Source organism: Stegodyphus dumicola, chromosome 1 (genome assembly GCF_044657685.1).
Source record: "Stegodyphus dumicola isolate Sdum_Otavi_A_Nest chromosome 1, ASM4465768v1".
Classification (NCBI taxonomy): domain Eukaryota; kingdom Metazoa; phylum Arthropoda; class Arachnida; order Araneae; family Eresidae; genus Stegodyphus; species Stegodyphus dumicola.
In genome coordinates this window covers 296,041,558-296,058,829 of record NC_140768.1, presented here as the reverse complement: position 1 = coordinate 296,058,829, position 17,272 = coordinate 296,041,558, and the positions used below count along the sequence as shown (strand labels likewise).

General features: G+C 31.7%; 1 protein-coding gene across 3 annotated transcripts in view; it reads left to right on the top strand.

The window, feature by feature from the left end:
* Dap160 (dynamin associated protein 160) overlaps positions 1 to 17,272 on the top strand; it is a 178,486-nt gene that overhangs the window by 86,567 nt on the left and 74,647 nt on the right. For all 3 annotated transcript variants that reach the window (XM_085808735.1, XM_085808736.1, XM_085808737.1), the window contains 3 exons: positions 894 to 1,034; positions 1,161 to 1,311; positions 13,555 to 13,749. In XM_085808735.1, coding sequence (XP_085664861.1) covers positions 894 to 1,034; positions 1,161 to 1,311; positions 13,555 to 13,749 — 487 coding nt within the window. The remainder of the gene's footprint in view (positions 1 to 893; positions 1,035 to 1,160; positions 1,312 to 13,554; positions 13,750 to 17,272) is intronic.

Below are 17,272 nucleotides of genomic sequence, written 5' to 3'. Positions count from 1 at the left end.
GCATTAATTTTTTATTTAAGTCAAGAGTTTTGAAAAAATGAAGAGTATTTCAACATATTTTCTATCCCATTTTCTCTGGAAATAAGTAAATTACCTTCAAATCTTCAAATGGAATGCATTGAACTGCAAAGTGACATTCATCTAAAAGAAAAATTTGAAAATGTTTCTTTACTGAAGTGTTATAAAGATTACCTACCCCACAATAAATATCCTAATTTTCACAATCATGCTTTATTAATGTCTTGAGCTATTGGTAGTACCTATGTTTGTGAACAATTATTTCCAAGAATGAAGCATACAAAAATCCGATATCGATTTGCTTGTTCAGCAAAAGCAAATTCATCCACCTCATTAATTTGAATCTTTTCCATCTGTATGAAATCCAAACTAAATGAAACAAAACTTGTATAAATTAATTATAAATATGTACCTATACATATCTAATTTAAATTAAAAAATAATAATAAAAAAGAAGTTAATTTATTTTAATAAAACAATATAGAACTAATTTTTATTTCAATTTGTTAAAAAAATATTATGTATGTGGCCCCACAAATTTTTTTTCTAACATGGTCATAGTTTAGCCACCTATGATGTAAATTGAAAATATAGTAACAAATTCAGAGCTAGCTTTATTGTGCTTGGCGCAGATAGGTAGTCTGGATACCAAGTTAAGATAAGGCAAATTCTAACGTACATGCATTTCCTAAATTTCTATTTGAGAAAATTTTTGTTGTGTATTAAATAATGCATTATTAAATGCAGTTTCTCTTTAATTATGAAACTTTTTCAAGTAAACCCACCATATACCTAAAATGTATTGTGACAGTATTTAGTTGTCAATTGCTTATTCTTTATGTCTGGCACAACTGAATGTTGCATTTATTTTTAAGGGTAAATTTAGGAAAGGAGAAATAGTAACTGTAATAGCTCCATATAAAGCAACTGGTCCTGAACAAATCTCATTAGAAAAAGGACAATTGGTTCATGTGAGAAAGAAAACACCTAATGGATGGTGGGAAGGAGAAGTTCAGGTCAGTCACTTTTATTATCACTGAGTATTTCCTATGTTTTAAACTTTTCATTTAGGTGAACATTCTACATAAAAATTATACTTCTATATATAATAATTTACATAATATTTTTTGGGGTGAATACAGGTGAAAGGTAAAAAAAGACAAGTAGGATGGTTTCCAGCATCCTATGTAAAGGAACTAAGTGGAAGTCGTGCAAGTAGCAATCGAAGTACTCCTGAACCAATGCTTTATTCTAGGTTTAATGAAAATCTAAATGGAGGCCCTCAACAATCAGGTATTAGTAATTTCTTGCTTTTTAAACATCATTTTCTACTTTTTGAATGAAACTAAAAATAGTTGATTTTAATTAGTATAGAACAATTCTTATTAAAATTCAAATAACTGAAAAAGGTCCTGTTTTTTAAGGTTCTTTATAGCTATTTTGGTACTTATATGGAAATTATTTTTTAAAAAACTTTTCATTTTGCAAATTGATTAGGGAATTAAAATGCGCTATTAGATTTCATTAGTAAAAGTTTTTAAATTATTTATATATTTCTGTGCAAATAAAATTAATTGTAAATGAACAATCAGCTTTTAATTTCTTGAAATTACAAAATTATGAAGCATTCCATGTGTAAACTCTTTAGAAATTTTGCTGTGAATACAGATCTTGAGCATTTGCAGTTACAACTGGCTCATAGTCTTATGATAGTGGAAACTAATGCATTCAACATTTTGCTTAACTTATCACTAATCATTTATGAATATATTTTATTGCATAAAAGTCTGATTAGTGACATCATAAGATGTATTGATTCTTAAGTTGTGTAGTATTTTGTTATTAGAACATTTTGTCAAAGAAATGCCCAGAATATGGAAAATAGAAATAATGAGAAGTACACTTTATATTAAATGATTACATTAACAAGCAATTTATATATTTCTGTACATTAAAAGGTTTTCATCAGAATGAGTCATCAAAAGAATCTATACAGTTCCATATGTAACTATGTTAAACAGTAGCAAAGAATAATTATGAGAAAATTAATTTCATAGTTAGTGTGTCTTCCTTCGTTTGCAATAAGGTAATAAATATGAAGTTTGAAATTTTGAAGTAAATTTAACTAACAACTCTAACATTCTTCCCTCCCAAAGTTTATATTCTTGAGCTCATCTGCAGTACTATGCATACATTGCACAAGTTCTTAAATGGACTACAGATTCAGTGAACAAATCCTAACATTTCCATCTGGTGTTGATTTAACAATTGCTTCATAATGTATGACAACATTGTTTTTTAATAAAGTGAAATGTGTCTATAATTCTTCAAGAACACTGCAAGTTGGATTTTAGGTGTTCTTGGGGCTATCTGTTTAAAAAATTATGTATGCCAGCTGTAAGGAGTTGCTACTGTAAGGCTCATATCACACATACATTTGTTTCATACAAACAACTGTTTCATACAAGTTTTTTTGGGGGGGCTTGGTTTATTATTGAAAGAAAAAAGACGTGTGATATTTTCCTTCCTTTCAAAAAAAAAAAAAAATTGCAAGTTGTTCGTTTTCAACCAATTACCTATCAGCCTGTTTGTTCTCCACTTTCCCCCCTTTACATATTAATCCCAAAGTGATCTGCACTGATTGGCTGTTGTGACAAAGCAGAAAAATTGTTCCAAACAGTTGTTCTTCTGAAACACACGGATGTGTGATAGCAGCCTTAAATTTCCACTAAAGCAGAGAAAAGTACATTTTATACGATATGCTAAAATGGTGCACATTACAACCATGTTCTTAGCACATGCATTTCAACACACAACACAGGTACTTTTGTAAACATTTCCATCATAGACTATAAAGTATGTTTTACACAATGTGCAAAGGTGATACATGTTGCAGCTGTGGTCTTAGGATGGATATTTTAAAATACAACATTTCTATTTTTCAAAACGTCCCCATCATGTGATAAAAACTACGTTCTACATGACGTTCTGAACTGGTGCATATTACAACCATTTTCTTAGAATGTGTATCATTTTGGTGTACAACACTAGTACTTTTCAAAATGTTTTATAAATGTGCTATAAAAGTATGTGCTATTCAAGTTATATTTAGAGCAAGTGCCTAGCTTTCAGAAAATCACTGCCCTACCAGTGGCTGAGTGATAAGACTGATGAATACTGGTAGTTTAACCTGCGCTTGAACCCAAGCGATAGCAGTAGTTTAATGTCTTCTGTCAGGTAGCTAAACCTCCTGTGCTTTGCCATATTCAAGCAACCAAACACCAAAGTATTCATTTTAGAAACATTCCTTTTCGATAATTGTTGTACTGCAGTGTTGGTTAAAAGACATAACATTTATTATAAAAACAGCTTTATTCATGTAAAATATTTTTAGAAAAGGTATTTATGTGAAGACTGGTATAAAATCTCAACTAACACTGGAATGTTCAGAGAGCATTCGATGCAAGTGTTTCAAGAACTTTTGGGAATGTTCAGATAAAATGTTCCAAATTGCATCAATACATGACAGTTCTAAAACCGATAAAAGCATGTCCACTACTGGTGTTAATTTCACTCTCATGAAACAAATAAAGAGCATTTTATAAAAAGCTCCATACGGTATTCGATGAAGACATTTTAAATCATGTCTACATGTTATAGTTTTAAAATGGACAATTTAGCACGTTTAATATCAGTGTTGATGGCACTGTTATGTAATGTGTCAATAAAATAATGTTACTTAAAAATGGCATATTTAATATAAATTGTTTAGGATTTCCAAAAGCATTTAAATTTTCATGCATTTTTTTTTTTCAAATAAAATAGTTTATATGTAATTTCTTTTTTAAGAATGAACTTTTAAATTGCCCTGTTAAGAAGCAGGTGGAGCAATAATGCCAGTTAAACTTACTGAAAATTTTAGACCAAAACATACTCATTATGAACTATTTAACAAAATACATTCAAAAATTTGTGATTTAACTAGTGCTCCCTTTTTTTTTTTTTTTTTTTTTTTTTTTTTTTGAAACTGCTGGGAAAAAAATGGTTTTCAGTATCATACACTAGTATTAGTATTGAATTACAGTTATGCAGCAAAAGAAATTTCCTATGATGATTACCTCTCGTACCATCCCTTACATCGATCTAAACAACCAAAAATGGCTTATAACATAAAACTTAAGAATAAAAAAATTGTATTTACTTTAAAATGTTGAACTCTAAAAATATAGTTGAAAGATGCAAAGCATGTGAATAATATTACCAAAAAAAACCATATCAAATAAATATGGAAATCTGAATAAACAAAAAGACTAAAGACCAAAAAAGAAAAGGTGCTTTCTTCAAAATATGAAGTATCAATAAACTTTGAAAATGTAGTTGAGAAAAGCTAAATAATGATGACAAAGCATGCAAGTACAATAAAACAAAAACAAAGCAAATAGAGTAATAAATGAAAATTTAGCTTAAGTTCAAGTCATATAACAAAAAAAAAGAAGGAAACATAATTAACCATTACTGTTGTCTAGTTGAAATAGCAGCACTAGGCAAAAGTGTAATTATGATGTCTTCCCTTCTTCAACTTTGACTGCAGGTTTTGCTGTCAATACCACGTGACATGACATATATAGCTTGTTAACATAGTGTCGAAAATGACCATTCATCATTTTTGACAGGCGAATGCATGCTTTCGCACACACACAAAATAAATACACCTATTCCTCGATTTACGCAATTTCAGTTTTAAACAGTTTAAAAATTAATGGATATAAAAAAACTTGGTAAAAATGTATATTCAGCTGCATATATGCAAATACATATACTTGAAGTCATTTAAGAAACAAAAATTAAAATATTAGATTGTCTATGTAATAGAAAGAGTAACAGATGTTGCTAAGTTTTACTCCATGAATGAAACCACAATAAAGACAATTAGAAAAAAAAAAAAGAAGACTCTATTAGAAAAAGTGTAGTAGCTAGAACGTGCAGCAATAAGAGATGATAGATTTCATATGTAAGAGATGTTACAATGGAAAATATGGAAAAGGCATTAGTGATATGGATAGAAGACCAAAATCAAAAATGAATTCCAATTGATACTAATGCTATTGCAAATAAGGCTTTAAAGATTTATAAAGCACTTAAGAATCAGTCATCATCGACTTCGTCAGATGAAAAAAAGGTATCTTTTTCCGCAAGTGATGGTTGGTTTTGCAAGATTTAAAAAGACATTCTTTATATAGTGTAGGATTGAAAGGAGAAAATACATCTGCTGATTCGGATGCAGCACAATATTATCCTGGAATTTTAATGACTCTGACTTCGACTCCTTCATATATATGTAAACATATACACATGAGTACAGCTTATTTTTTTAATATAAAAAAAAAGTACTAGATGCTACAGAAAAAAATTGATGCATAGCAAATTTTTTTATATTAATTAGCATTTATTATGAAATGGAAAAACTGGCATTAGGAATTTCTAAGAAACAGTAAAACTTCGGCAAGATCTTCTTTGTTAGAGAGCCATAGATCCAGTTTGATAAACTTCAGAACTGAGAAGAGTCCTTTCACACTGACTTGAGTAGGAAGAAGAGCTGTTACTGTTAGGGCTACTTCCTTTAAATTTTCAGGATATATATATATATATATATATATATAATATATATATATATATATATATAATTTTTTTTTTTTTTTTATTTTAAGTTCGAAAAGACGTGTCTTGCAAGAGCAATCATATTTTATCTATTTCTTCAAAGGCCGTGTATGAATCTTGTTTATATTTTTTCATATTTATATCTAAAGGCTCTTGGTTATTTATTTTCATTCGCTTTGCCTTAGTGTTTTCAATATTATCCAAATATTTCTCAAAATCTAATTCATCAGTGGAAGAGGATGATAGAGACTCAGTTGCAATATCATCAGTTTGACTGTCTTGATTTGAATACTCCAGTTGTTCTGAGAATAATTTTATTCTTAAGGAAAGTTCATAGATGGCTTTCTCTGCCATTTTAATTTGTCATCCAACAAAATTCGGCATTTTGGATCTACATATATTGAACCCAGCACGATCTTATTGTCTAGCAAACTAGTTTCTCTTTTCTTCATTGAAGAAATGATTCCTTCTGCAATAAACCCTCCATTTCAGAAAGAACAAAATCACATTCTTCCAATCTTACCTCTTGTTAATTCTTCAGATTGTAACTTTTTGGTGGCTATATACGGTATAGAAAGAAGAGTTTCCAATTCTGCAAGATCAATCTACAATTTTTCTGTTAGTGAAACATTAGGGTTATCTAATCTTCTAACATTCTCATCTCCTGTTAATTCTTCAGATTGTAGCTTTTTTGTGGCTCTATACGGCGTTGAAAGAAGGGTTTCCAGTTCTGCAAGATCATTCCACAGTCTTTCTGTTAGTGAAATATTAGGGTTATTTACATCTTCTGAAAAAGTTCTTAATTCTAATAACCACTATATCATTAAATAAGTACTTCTCCATTGCATTGCTCCTTTTCCTGCTCACTTCCTAAGAATGGCATCAATTTTGGGAGTTCTTGCTGCTATTGCTGCTTACCTAAATTGTAACTAAAGCAGTTTAATCAATAATGGCAAATATCACATCCATTCTCCTCCCTTATATTTATTTATTAATATGTCAATAAAATAGAAAATAACTATTTATTAATGTATATAGTCCATAAAGAAAAATATTAACTCAGTTTGTCTTTTTTTTTTTTTTTTTTTTTTTCAATTCAGTTTAATTTCATTTCAAATTCAAACTGTTCAACAAAACCTGGAGTCAGAGTTGACATGTTTTTTTAGTGACTCCAACTCAGACTCCTTTTACCCAAAAATCTACCCAACTCCACAGCCCTGTTTGTGCGGAACCTATCTTTCGTGTAAATCGAGGGATAGGTGTAATAAGAAATTCCCGTGATATTAAAATACTTTGGGAAGAAAGACTAAATTTCATGTTGATGTAGTTGGGAAGTCCTTGGGGAAAGGAAGTTGTTTGTGGACTTCAGTGACATATCTTGTTTGTTAACAGTGTCAAAAATAACCATTTATCATTTTTGACAGTCACACACATGCAAAACCAATAATAAATGGTGTTAAAATATCTGGGAAAGAAATAATACTAAATTTCATGATAATGTGGTTGAGCAGTCTGGAGAGGGGAATAAAGTTGTCCATGGAATTCAATCTCCCATTCTACAGTCTTGCATGCTATGGTTAGCATCATTGTTTTTCAAGTTTATCCAGTGTGTTTTCCTCTGAATAAGGTGGGAGTTTGGCAGACAAGTATGGGTTAGGCGCAAGGTATGTTTTTAGAGTAAGTACTGTTTTGAAATTCTGGCATGGCAGTGTTGTGGGCAGCATTCCGTGCAAGCATGCTCTTAAATGTCTGTTGGTAAGGCACGGCCACCATTACGGAAACTTTCGATATGTTAACATTTGTTTTTGAATATTAAAAAAGGCTATTCTGATTGAGAATTCCTGTGAAATATGATCAGTGTTTTGCTTTTTTAATGCTAGAATGTGGCTAAAATTCATCATCAAATTAGTAAAGTGTACGAGGAAAACATTATGAGTGATGTAATGATAAGGAAATGGGTTAGAGCTTTTAAAAATAGCTGCACGAATGCTCATGATGATAAATAATGTAGGCAACCTTCTGCCATTACTAAGGATTTACTGTAGAAAGTTAACAAATGAGTGAAACAGAACAGCCTTTTTAAGATCTTGTCATTATCTGATGGACTTTCCTTAATTTTCATTCAGTGTTCTATATGAAATTGTGAACAAACGCTTAAATTATCAAAGACTGTGCACACACTGGGCACCAAAAAATGTCGACGGAGGTGCACAAAACCAAACTCAAGATTTCGCCGCGTCATTTCACTTAAAACAGTCCTGATCTAGTGCCCATTGACTGGCACCTGTTCCTGCATATGAAGAAGCATCTAGGCAGTCTTTGCCACAATGATGATGATGAAGTCGAAATGACGATGCTGCAATCAGTGTCAAATTAGATGGCAGACTTCTATGAAGAGGGGATTCAAAAACGTGTTGTAAAACAAGGTAAGTGCCTTACTATTGGCAAAAATTGTGTAGAAAAATGGTCTGAGAAGTAGCTTTTATATAAAAATAAAATGGTAAGAAAATTCTACTTGTCTCTTTTTTATATCTGAACAGTACTTACTTTAAAAAAACATGCCTTGTATTTTAGATACATGTACAGCTGCAGAAACAGAGAATGAAATATTAGGTACATGGTATAATTCAGGTTATCAGCTTAAAAAAGTTTTCAAAGCTATATATAATTACAGTACACAGTGGTTAGTTTCAGGTTGGAAAATCGTCATCAGTGATCAAGTACACGGAAGGCTTCCTCATGAAGCTTTGCATATTTGGATAAGATTAAAACTATTCAAGATGTTCACATTTTGTAGCTTTGTTACAGAAATTTTTGTTTAACCTGTTTAAATTGTCCTAGACAAGTTCTGTTTTTAAATCTTTGCATAACCTTTGCATTTGTTATTATCTTTACATAATCTTAGTCAGATAGTATGCACTTGTGATCGTTCTAAGGTATCTATTTTGCAGTCTCTGAAGTTTCAGAATGTCCTTCATAGAAACAGCAATCCATGCTAGTATGGTGTACACAAAGCTAGGATGGATAGTAGAATTTAAAAAAAAATTTGTAAGACTTAGTTGACCCTTTCCAATAAGGAGAAGACAGTTCTTATCTTAAGTGGTTCTGTTGCATATGTTAGTAATGTGATCTGACCAAGTCAGATGATCATTTAAAATGACACCTAAATATTTAGCATGTCTCACCACTGGTGCAATTTTATTGAATAACGTTAATTGTTTCTTCAAAGCCTGCTTTCTAACTTTATTCTTGCTGATGAATAAGATTTCTGCATGTTTATAGCAGTTCTTCATTGCACATACAATCTTGAATGACAGACGCATGATCCTGGAGTTTTTTTCACTACAAAGTTCACATTTACTGATTTGCTATAATTGTGTCATAAGTATAACAGGCAAGGAACAGGAAATCTGCCGCATAAAATAAATAGGACAGTGATTCGAGGATCAAGCTTTGTGGCTTTCCTGCACTGATTGGGTAAGTCTTGGAGAAATCTTTTCCTTGGGAGATGATGAATTTTCAATTTGTGAGAAAAGATTTTATCGATAGGATAATCTTTCAATTTTCCTGCATTGAGAAGAAGATTAAGCCCCTCATGCTAGATGCGATCAAAAGTTTTCATGACATCTAGCATAAGTAACGCAATGCATTGTCTTTTATGAGGTGCAGCACCAGGAAACTCCGCAGTGCAAACTAATTGTTTAGTAACTGAAAGATCTCATCAAAATCCGAATTGCTGTGGTGGCAGTTGTTAATGAAGTGGTTCCATTTGTTGCAAGATAATACATTCATCAATTTTTCCTAAGCTAAATAGTAGACTTATTGGTTTATGTACATCAGGTCTTTGTGCATCTTTACCTTATTTTGGTGTGAGAATTATCTTCACAAGTGTCCAGGAAATGGAGAAATAAGTTTTTGCTAGGCAAGTGTTAACAGTACTTGTAAATTTACGAATGTCATTGCAGGGGAGATTTCACAGAGCTATGTTTGAGACTTCATCATGGCCTGGGGCTTTGGCTGGAGTTTCCTGATATTGTTATTGATAGTGGCTATAGTTGATGGTTTGAGCAGTTTTTTTGCTATGGATTGATTTTTCCAATCTTGAAGGAAAGTACTCATTTTAACGATGAAGGACAAATTTGTAGGGGATATTGGCTGTGTTAATTTATCTTCAAAGATAGTCATCCAGTATTTTTACCTTGTTCTCATTATAGAGTGCAAGTGTAGCTCCTGATTAAATGGGTCTGTTAGTTCTATAATTTCATTATTAGTTTTATAACAAAGGACCAGATGGAATTGTCTGTTGTACTCAAGTTAATTACTTTGTCCTTTCATCTTTATTTACAATATTTCTATACAAGATTTTTTTTTTATCTTTCTGTTTATACTGTTGATGCATTTCTTCGGGTTAGACTCCCTGGTGAGGTGCCATTTTTTGTGAAGAATTCATAAATTCAACCTCAGATGTTTTTTGGAAGTTTATTAATGTGGTGGTCACATGGAATCTTAGTCTGGAATTTTTGTATTTGTGGTGCCTAAAGAGATGAGCACAGGGATGTGGTCAGAATTAAGTTTGTGAACATCCAAACCTATGGGGATGGATGTTGCGTAAAGGATAACATCTCGGAGATCCAAAAATTGCATATTCTACATGTATTTATTAGGGGCATGTAAGGTAGTGGGGGTTTGATGATAATAAACTCCTGCAGTACAAGTCCATTTTTGTTTGTTTTTTTGCATCCTCATTTGGTAAATCAGTTGATAATTCCCCCCCCCCCGAGACAATTCATCTTTTGTGCTAAAACGTGAAGTGCCTTAAAAAAAAATTTTTTTATCCATTTTAAAGTTGAGAGATGAATGACTAATATAATGAAACATAAAATAATAAAAAATCTGATGTGGACTCCACATGACTTCCCTGTATGGTCTATTAAATTAAACACATTTTTTGATGCACTTCATTGAAACTTATCTCCTTGAATTGTTCCAACTTAATAAACCAATTCATCAAGGCAAGTTGATGCTGCTGCTTAGTGTGGCTGAGTTTTTGTAACCAAAGTAATATCAGTATCATATTCATGGAGGAAATGATTAATCTCAGAGATTTTTTTTTCCTTCGAAGGCTTTATGCATTCCACATCATCACTGTGATTGGTACACAGTGGGTGTGACTATCCATTAATTTTATTTTCTTGGTTGGGTTTAACCTGGAGTGGATCTGAAATAGGTTTGAAAAGTTGTGCTGTTTCACTAATGGCAGAGTGATTAACACTATATATTTTAAGTCCTCAAGAATATGTTTTGCTTCTGAAATCATGGAGGATGGAAGCAAAATGCACATACAATTTATTTGTGATAACTCTATCAGAATAGAGTTTAGTCTTGTCCACTTTGGGTTCTGGAAATTTTCGCAGCTGCTAAAACTGGAAGTATGAATGAATGAGCAGTTTGCTCACCATGGCTGTTCCTTACTTTTATTTGGGCATTGGTATGAGAAATGATTTTCATCACATCCCATACGTCTTGAATTATGATTGAATCCAGACTATGTGTTAATTGATGCTTAGCATCTGAACCATTGTAAGGGCTCAGTATTTTTCAACTTTGGTTCCCATGTCAACGAGTTTGACTTCAATAAATATTTGTTTCGAGACTTCACATTTGGTTAAGGTGGCTTGAAATAGGTAAAGCTGTGTCACTTCTTCATTCCTGCATCTGATCATAACCTTTAGATTTCAGATGTTCCTCAATGTCTTAATTTTCTTTATTAGATTTCTTTAGATCTTTTTTTTTATCTCACCTTTAACTTTTCTTCTGTAAAGATATACAAGTGGAATTTCATGTCCACTTGTCCCTTTAAAAGGTGTGTCAGTTTGTAGTAGATGTCCACATTTGGGTGTGTCATTTAGTATCCATGCATCATTTATCAAGGCAGCAGTCATTTATCTGCAGTCAAGTAGATTGTTGCTTTTGAAAAACATTTTTAACTTTTTCCAAGTGTATCTTTTGTCCTTGATTACTATAAGAAGGACTCATTCCATAGCATTTTTTCTTGTATTTTACATGTTCTGTGGATTTGAAACCTGTGGTTTGGATATAGATACACTGTCATCATTCACTGAAGTATCCATATCGTCAGGTTGGTTGAATAGAGCACCTTAAGAGGATAGTTGAGTCTTAATGAGGCCTTCAAGCATTACTGCAGGTTTTTTCTCTCATTTGCCATGTCTGATGACCTTTATTTGTATTTGGTGGTTCTTCATCAGAGCTGGTATCCTCCGAGAGTGAGAGTACTGTAAATATATTGGCACCTGATATCTCATAAGTTGGTATCAGACTGAGAGCCTGTTTACTAACCTGAGAAGTATCCTTTGGTAATCCAAAAGATATTCCCAGGCTAGTAAATTATCCATATGCATATTTCTGGCAGCTTGGTTCCTTCTCTGAATGAAAGATTTAATGAATTGCAAAACGTTGTTGATGTTCATTTAAGTCTTGAATTTCATGTCATTAAGGGATCCGTTCTGGCCTCTTCGAGCTGCCTGATGTAGTCCTAAAAATTTTTCATTACTTTTTCCATTACACTAGGCTGGCTGTTTTATGACATGCCCTTATGTACAGGAGGTATGATGTGTCAACTTGTTCCTTCCCAATTGTAAGCAGAGTTTAATATTTTTTTTAATCCACTTGTTGCACTAGAAAAAGGAGGGATAGAAAGAGTGATTAAAAACAAACAGTGCAAATTAGAGAGAAGCTTTTGATATGTATGCAAAATAGGTGTTAATTAAAATGGTGGAACATATTTAAAGCAAAAATTGCAGTAACCAGTTTAATTAGTGAGCTATTTATAATGAAGATGTTTTCAAATATAATTCTTAACTTTTCTGTTGTATTAACTTTGTTTAAAAAAAAAAAAAAAGCCTTTCCTCAAATGTCTTGGAGTGTAATGTAATTTTTCTTTTTTGAAATGAAAAAAATTGTATATTCCTTATATATCCTTTATAGTTTTGTGCTGGAAACAAGGATTATTTTGATTGTATATTATGTAGTTATTCTTGATTTATTTGTTTATAATAGGTTAACATCCTTTATTGCAACACTATCTGAATTCTTTAATAGTGTTTTGAATTGGGCATTTTATGTAACTAGTCATTTTCTTCATTTTCTTTATTTGTTATCATTGTAAAGAGGCCTAGAACATCTATTTTCTTGATTTATTTTGAACATCTATTATCTTGATTTGATAGGTAATTCCAGCATTTTTTCTATGACATCAGATGGAAATTCAAAACTAAATCATAGTTAAAGTGCAATTAAGTAAATCTTGATTCAGGGGAAGGAGATGTCAGTGTCCCCCCTCCCCACGTCTGTTTCTAGCACTCGTCTTTTGTCATCTCTTTTTCTGATATCACAGTATACTAGCTGTCTCCGAGCTGTTCCAGAAGTACTAGACTAATCTTGGAGCTTTTTCGATAGATCTTGCTGATGATTTTATCACATTATCTGGTTAAACAAGTTGCCCTTGATCGTATTTACCCATTACATAATATTAATGTAGATTTGTGTTTTGGAAAGTTCTCTTGAGAAGCATGCTTTAACATAGTAGATATATAGCCTACAGTGCAGCATGACTGGCTATGAACTGTTTAATTAATTATACTCTTAAACTGATAGCCAAATTACAAATTTTAGTGTTTTTACTTGTGTGGATTTATACTTTTCAAACAAGCATAGTCAGATATGAAAAATATTTTATGTATGAGATTAATCAATAAAATTTATTTTATGGTACATTTTGTTTGTCCTGTTATTATATAAATGAAATAAATATTTTTATTTTTATTTTTATTTATTTATTTATTTATTTTCCCCTTTTAGACCAGGTTGTTGCATTATATCCATTTGCTGGGCAGCATCATGATGAACTGACATTCCAGAAAGGTGATATTATAACTTTGGTCAATACTGATGATCCTTCTTGGTGGAAAGGAGAACTCAGTGGTGTTGTTGGATTATTCCCTTCAAACTATGTTGAAGTGTTGAATAAACCCAGAGATCCGGCTCAGAATAACTGTAAGAATCATTTTTCATAATTAAGGCTATATTTTCTTTTATATTGAATATAGAATTATTAATCAGTTTTTGAATTTTTAATTTCTGACAGATAATTTCAGAATGCATTTCTTATTGTTTTATACAGATTTCAAACATTTTTTAGTACTTATATATTAACCACTATGAAATTTATTGGCACCAAGGTAACTTTAATGCAATTTTTGTAGCGTTTACTCCAGTAAGGCAGGCTTTTGAAAGATAATTGTATGACTGTTTCAGAGTTGCCAACTCTCCCGATTTAGGCGGGAGACTCCCGATTTTTTACCGCACTCCCGCCAACCCGATTTACAATATATTTCTCCTGACTTTTTCTTATTCTTAAAATTTCTCACAATTTTTATTGAACTTGGCTTAATACTTTGTTATATGAACAAAAAAATATTATTTTGGACGTCTGAAAGCAATTAAATTTTCTCTAGATTATATCTAAAACATAACCTTGCAAATCAGAGGAGAATTTCTGCTTTGTGAGTGAGAGCATACATATCCAGAAACGTTGTTCTCCAATGAGCATCGAGCTCCACTGCGTGTCATCTGGCATATATTAGCCAACGAGCACAAAGCAAGCTCAAGGCTGTTATTTGGATGTTCTTTAGTTATTTCGTTCATCTTGTTCTAAGTTGTATGAGTACATGTGCATTCGGGAAATAGTTTTAGAAATTATCATCTTTTGCTATGTCTGCGAGAAAGGTGAAATACTCCAGTACGTTTCAAAAATATTACACAGTTCACTTATCATTATTTCCTCAAGGAAATGTAATAAATTTGTGTTGTGTACCGTCTGTTGTTGCGATTTTTCGATTTCCCATGGTGGAAGGGCGGATGTTCTCAATTATGTGTGTACACAAGAACACAAAGACAACGTGAGTTGTTTTGAAAAAAAACAAAAAATTAATTTTTTCTTCAGAAACAAAGAACCAAAAAATTATTAATGCAGAATGTCTGTTCTCTGCCTTTTTACTGGAACACAACCTGCCACTGAATGCATCGGATCACGCTGCAGCTTTATTTAGAAAAATGTTTCCCAATAGTGAAATTGCTAAGAAATACTCAGTTGCAAGGACCAGAACAGGTGCAATTGTTAAAGAAATGGGTTTGAAAAATAAATCTTTAGTTATTGATTGCATTAAAACAGCTCCATCCTGCCTCTTTACGAATGGAAGCAATAATACCGATTCAACACTGTATCCATTTGTTGTTTCTTTTTTTAATCCAGAGTCTTCAGAAATTCAGTGAAGTTTACTTTCTGTCCCCACTTTAGAAGGACATTCAACAGGCTTTAATATAGCACAGCTAATTTTAAAACTTTAAAAGAAAATGCAGTCCCTCTGAATAATTTGCTTAGCACTTGGTGCCGATAATGCACCAGTAATAATAGGATTGAAGACTGTTGTTGGTGGCATCTTAAGAAAGGAAAATTCAGATTTGCAGATTATGAGGTGCACCTGTCACCTCTTAAATTTAGCAGCTGAAAAAGGGGCAGCTTATTTACCAATAAATGTGGATAAACACATTGTTGATATTATTATCTTGAAAGGAGTTCTAAAAGGAAGGAAAAATTGAAACAGTTCCAACAGCTGCATAACTAATATTAGTGATAACGCATTAGAAAAACTTTTATTAGCGAAAGCAGCCTACGTGGCAATTGCTATGAATAAAATTATGAAGTTTCTTTCTTAACAAAAGCAAAATCTGCCACTGTTCATAACATTTGTACGAAAACTGATTAAAGTGTCTTTTTTTCCCCTTAAACGACGCAAGTAATAAAAATGTTTTTTATGTGTAAGGTATTTTTGTGTTGCTTGCATTTAAAAATTAGTAACTATTTAAAGTTAATTCGTTATTAAAAACTATATTTTTATCATTTAAAAAGTCTTTTTAACATTGGGAAAAATCTGATTTTTGAGTGTCATAGGTTGGCTATTAATACTGAATAATACATTAATACTGAAATTAGAAAAATTTTGAAATATGTGTGTACACGCTGGCTGTCTTTAAAGAAATGCTTATCTAGAATCCTCAATCAATGGAACCTTTTTGCATTTTTTAAAGAAGAATTAAATGCTTCGAGAGTTAAGATAAAAGGCTCGATTGAAAGTTATAAAATACCTAAAGTAAATGGAGGTGTAGTTACTACTTACATTGTTAAAATAGGTTTGAGAAAAATAAAGTAATTTCTGCACCATTCAGCAATTCAACTAGCAGGTCTCAAAATAATACTGTAAAATATAAGCGTAAAGCTGATACAAATTTCTCTCAAAATAAAAAAATTGCACAACAGACGAAACATTTTCCGATTACTGTAAGTTTAGCTAAGCACGAATCTGCCACTGTTCATAAAATTCTGAATACGAAAGCAAAATCTGCCACTGTTCATAAGATTTGTACGAAAACTGATTAAAGTGTCTTTGTTTTGTTTTGTTTTCTTAAACGATACAAGTAATAAAAATCTTTTTTATGTGCAAGGTATTTTTGTGTTGCTTGCATTTAAGAATTAGTAACTATTTAAAGTTAATTCATTATTAAAAACTATATTTTTATCATTTTGTGAAAAATCTCCTGATTTTTGAGTGTCAGAGGTCGGCAAGTTAATGTACTGTGTTATTATTTGGCAAAATTTGACTCTTTGAACCACCAGTAAATGAGCTTCATAGGTATGCAAACATAATGTGGCTTCTTATAAATAAATTTCCTCTGCTAATTTTAGTCACTTATATGCATTTTCCTATCTTGTATTTCCGCAGGGTATTTTTATTTAGTAGTATATAATTTTGTATGGGATTTAGCTTTCACGGTTTAGGAGTATTTCAGGATTATAAATAGCAGATAACTTCTGTTTTGTTATTTTGCAATTCTTACAAATCCATTACGAAAATTACAAATGCAGAATCTGTCAAAGCTAATAGAATAAAGAAAAAATGAGAAATTATTAGAAGGTTAAGAGTACAGTTGCAATAAAGATACAATTAGGTATTGGTGTATTATCTCCATACCGTAATGCGGACTTACTTTCCTGGTAGTGGTTAATATGCAAGTACCATTTTTTCTATAGGATATGAAATTAATGTTTCAGATATAAGATTTATGCTTCTAAATTTTGTAGTTACATGCATAATTCTTTAATTCTCATTTAAAATTCTAATATCTAAGCAGACTACCTCTTAGTGTCTTGAAATCCACATTAAACTTTCTTTTAATCTGAATCTGTGTTCTAAATTTTCCTTCCTTAATTTGTGGTGTTATCTGGTAGTCATTTCTTGTTCATTTATCTAATCTGCGGTATAGAATTTTTCATTACCTGTTGAGCTGGTCAGTTTTCCTGTCATGGTTTATTTTTCATACTCTGTACTTTGCAGGAGGTGTCTGCTGTGTTCTGGGGCCCACTACCTGCTGCAGGACTGGTTCTCTCTCTCTCTGTTTCCTCAGAATCTCACTGTGCTACTTCAATGGCTAGATCTTTTCTGTAATTGAGGACACTATG